General features: G+C 40.9%; 1 protein-coding gene across 1 annotated transcript in view; it reads right to left on the bottom strand.

Moving 5' to 3' along the window:
• LOC101863690 (cytochrome P450 10) overlaps positions 1–1,569 on the bottom strand; it is an 8,038-nt gene extending 6,469 nt beyond the window's left edge. The window contains exon 1 of the mRNA XM_035971593.1: positions 1,305–1,569. Within this exon, the coding sequence (XP_035827486.1) occupies positions 1,305–1,569 (265 nt within the window). The remainder of the gene's footprint in view (positions 1–1,304) is intronic.
• Positions 1,570–4,078: the final 2,509 nt, after the last annotated feature.

The following is a 4,078-nucleotide window of genomic DNA, read 5'->3' as shown; positions in this document are numbered from 1 at the left end:
AACAAACAAATACAAACAACAACAAACAAAACTAACAACAACAAAAAACAAAACAAAACAAACAAACATGCTAATCCTCCTTTAGCTGTTTTGTTTTTCTTGGAAAGCACTGTTTTGTTTTCGGATTGAAAATCCTTTCCTATCTGAGGTGAAGCCCACACAATATTTTGTTATCGTCAGCCCTGTTCAACTGTTCTCAGCCAAGAAAGCAACGTTTTCCAGGGGAGGAGGGAAAACAACTTTTTGAAAAAAGAATGTATCTTTTCTTGCTTTCCAAGCATTTAAAAGTTGAACTTCAAAAAAATGTATATCCAGCATAGATCTATACAAAACTAAACAAAACAAAAACTTGCGTCAATAAAAAAAAAACCTCTACAATTTAAAAGAAAGTACACAAATGTGGGTCTTAGTACATTTGAACAACTGGACGACTCTATGCTTTTTTTGGTTATTATGCAAGCAATATAATAATATAAAGAAAACATTAAGATAATCTTTTATGCTTTTTTTTGTTCTTTAACGAACAATTTCAACTCTGTTACCTTACTGTGCTGGAGTTTTATGTTCTTTTTGCTATACAATAATGATTTCAAGAATCAAAATCGGACAACAGTAACAACTACGAAAATAGCAATAACAACAAAAGCAACAACTACGAAAATAGCAATAACAACACCAGCAACAACTACTTCAAAATGTACAACAGGAATAGCGACATTCACACCATTACCACCACTACCACCACCAACACTATTGCTACCACCACAACCATCGCAACCACTGCCACCACCACCACCTCTATTACCACCATCGCTGTTGCCGCCATCATCATCACCACCACCACCACCACCACTACCACCACCACCAACAACAACAATATCCAGTGACACAACACCAAGCACAACAGTTACTATAAAAGCAACAAGAATAACTAGAACAACAGCAACAGCGACGACAAAAATACTTACAATTACTAATACAACAAGATCATCACCAGCAACAACAACAACAGCAACAGCATAACAACAACAACAACAACTACTACAACAGCAGCAGCAGCAGCAACAACAAAATAATAACAACAACAATGACGGCGACGACGTCGACAACAACGACAATGACGACAAAAGACGACTACGACGACGACAACTGCTACTACAACTAATCATCATCATCATCATCATCATCATCATCATCATCATCATCATCATCATCATCATCATCATCATTATCATCACCACCAACAACAACAACAACGAAACCGACGACTAAAACGACATCTTCACACATTATAGAGAACTCACCGAAGTACCGCACCATATCCATCATCGTGCCTATAACAGGCAATCCCTTAGGGCCCGGCATCTCTGAGAGAGGCTTCAGCTCAGCAACTTTAGCCGGACACAGCTGTTTCTCTGGCTGACCCCCTTGTTGCCACTGGAGATCTTCCGGCAACTGCTCCGCCGTCAGTCGCTGGTTCCAGATCCATTTCCCGCCATATCTATCACCAGTGGTGTGAAGGTGCAGAACGTTACGAAAAAGTCCCCTTTGTATCCCAACGCGGCTCATTTTTGCGTCGCTTGTCGGGGTGTCTTGGCTGTTTGAACGTTCGTAAGGTTCTTATAGGAATGATCGTTGCCTGTTACCTGGTAAAACAACAACAGTAATAGGGGTTTAATGATAAAATTAAAGGCAAACAACACTCACTGCTTTTATATCGTTATGAGACTTTGTAGCTATTGGTAACTATTGTTGTAATTATTGTTATTACATCATCATCATCATCATCATCATTATCATCATCATCATCACCATCATCATCATCATCATCATCATCATCATCATCATCATCATCATCATCACTTTCTAACCAGAGGTTGAACACGTTGTGAGCCGTCTTTGTGCTCTGAGACTTGCCGAGAAGCACATCGTACCTTTATATAACGCCTTCCCGCCTCCTCCACGCGGCTTGTCACGCACCCAATCCCTGACCAGTTTGATCCGAAACTATCGATTCCTCGAATATTATTCGTTCAGTGGAAACTTAAGCAGTTTTGAGTTTGTTTGTTTGACTAAAGAAAAGCACATCGACACGTCAACAGCCACCAAGAGCAGTAGAGAGGTAAGACAAGTAGACAGAAACATTAGACGGGAAAGTATAGCAGTTGGACTTAACAACGTTTGCCTCCAAACATTTAATAAGTTTTCTATCTGCTTCTTCTTCTTACCTTTCCTGTAATAATGGACGCTACGGTACTTCATGGAGCTCACTGCAAATAAACACTCTGTCTCTTGCCATTTTGCCTGCTTGAGCTGTTTTGGTTCCAAGCCAGGTTTCTGTGTGTTGTTCCCATTTTCTGTTAGGTCTACCCCTCCCTCTCTTGCCTTCTTCTACATAAATTGCTTCCAGAACATGTTTCTCGAGCGCATGGTGGCGTTCAATATGTCCAAAGTTTGATATCACGTAACGAAAAGAGATACCCTGAGAAGTACATTTGTTTTTCTGGACAAGAATCAGCTGCACGCTGCAGGTGGCGATTTCATCCATGGAACTTAACGTTTCTCTGTCAAAAGAGGATAATAGCATAAGAACCATCCTTGACCACTCAGTGACCACAAACAACTGGCCCCCTACCGAGGTCCGGGGAAAAGAGGAGAGATCTAAATTATATTTACGTTCGTACACTTTGAAATCTTTGCCTTGGTCATTTTTGTTCTCCCCAGTTTTGTTAATTTAATGTATACTAATCTGGCCTGCGGTGAGGTGAGGTGGGGGAAAGGGGGGGGGGGTAAAAAGGAATTTGTATAATAATATCAATTATTGGTTTTGAGTTCTTATCATTTCTTGACCTTTATGCTGAATGTGACGGTCTTTAGTTTCTCATATTCTTAAAATGGGATCTATTTGCTGGGATTTCTTACTTGTATACATGTTTTGACCACTATGTACGCGGTTAAGGTGTAGTTATGTTGCCTACCGTTTCGCCACTTTTACAATTTGATTTACTTCCTTGAGCCCTGCTCTACTACGTTTACGTTTTCAATTTTTCTAATAAGAATATAAGTAAAAATGAGAATAAGAATAATTTAAGAATAAGAATAGGAATAACCACTAAAGGCGCCCTCTCCCTGGTGGCTTTACGGGCTTCGTAATAGCCCCCCCCCCCAAAAAAAAAAATATATATATAAAAATCTTTAAAACAATAATACAAAATTAAAACTTACACAATGATAAGACTGCTTTCTTTGTTATGCAGCTGCCCCACAATCCAGCCCATTAAATGTACAAGCATCCTTTCAAGTATATATTTCTATGCCCTTAATCTAACAAAAACATACCCAAAACTAAATACAGTATTGCTATCACTGTGGCTGGTGATCATCATCATCATCATCATTGCCTTTCTCACCCTGCACCAGGGTATAGGCCACGGACAAACACCTTCCACCTTTCTCTATCCTTTCTCTTGATGTTATTCCATGTCTTCCCACTTTTCTGTACATCGATTTCTGTGATTCTTCTCCAGGTTCCACGCGGTCTTCCCCTTGATCTCTTACCCTGAGGGTTCCAATCCAAAACTTTCTTTGTTATGCAGCTGCCCCACTCCTTCCGCATGGTGCTTGTCTTCCCTCCCAGAATACAATACTTGTTCTCCCGAGCTGAGCTGCTTCTGTCCAGACTGTATCCAGTGTGTTTCGCTAACTCCTAGTATGTGTAGCCTGTGTCTGTTCATCTCTTGTACCACTTGAGAACTCCTTCCTGCTTCATACATGAGGCGAACATTCCACGCTGTAATGCGAAGAGACTTGTTCAACAGAGAAGGTTTCGGGTCAGAAGAGTCCTTTCGGCTTTGTCCGCTGTCCTTCATTGTTCCTGCTGGTGCAGAAGCTCCTCCGTCTCCCAAGATCGAAAAATAAAAAGCCGTGTTTGTCCGTGTTGCTGTAACTTACTGGTTTTTTTTACTGGGTTGGGTAGTTGGCCCTCCGCAAACTGGCACTTTTCGAGCGACTGGACCTTTGCACTTTTAGTCGCCTCTTACGACACGCAGTATCACGGCAGGTGTATTCTTTGCTCCCC

This window comes from Aplysia californica, unplaced genomic scaffold, assembly GCF_000002075.1.
Source record: "Aplysia californica isolate F4 #8 unplaced genomic scaffold, AplCal3.0 scaffold00468, whole genome shotgun sequence".
Classification (NCBI taxonomy): Eukaryota; Metazoa; Mollusca; class Gastropoda; order Aplysiida; family Aplysiidae; genus Aplysia; species Aplysia californica.
The sequence above is the reverse complement of the archived record's forward strand: the minus strand, read 5'-3'. Positions and strand labels throughout refer to the sequence as shown.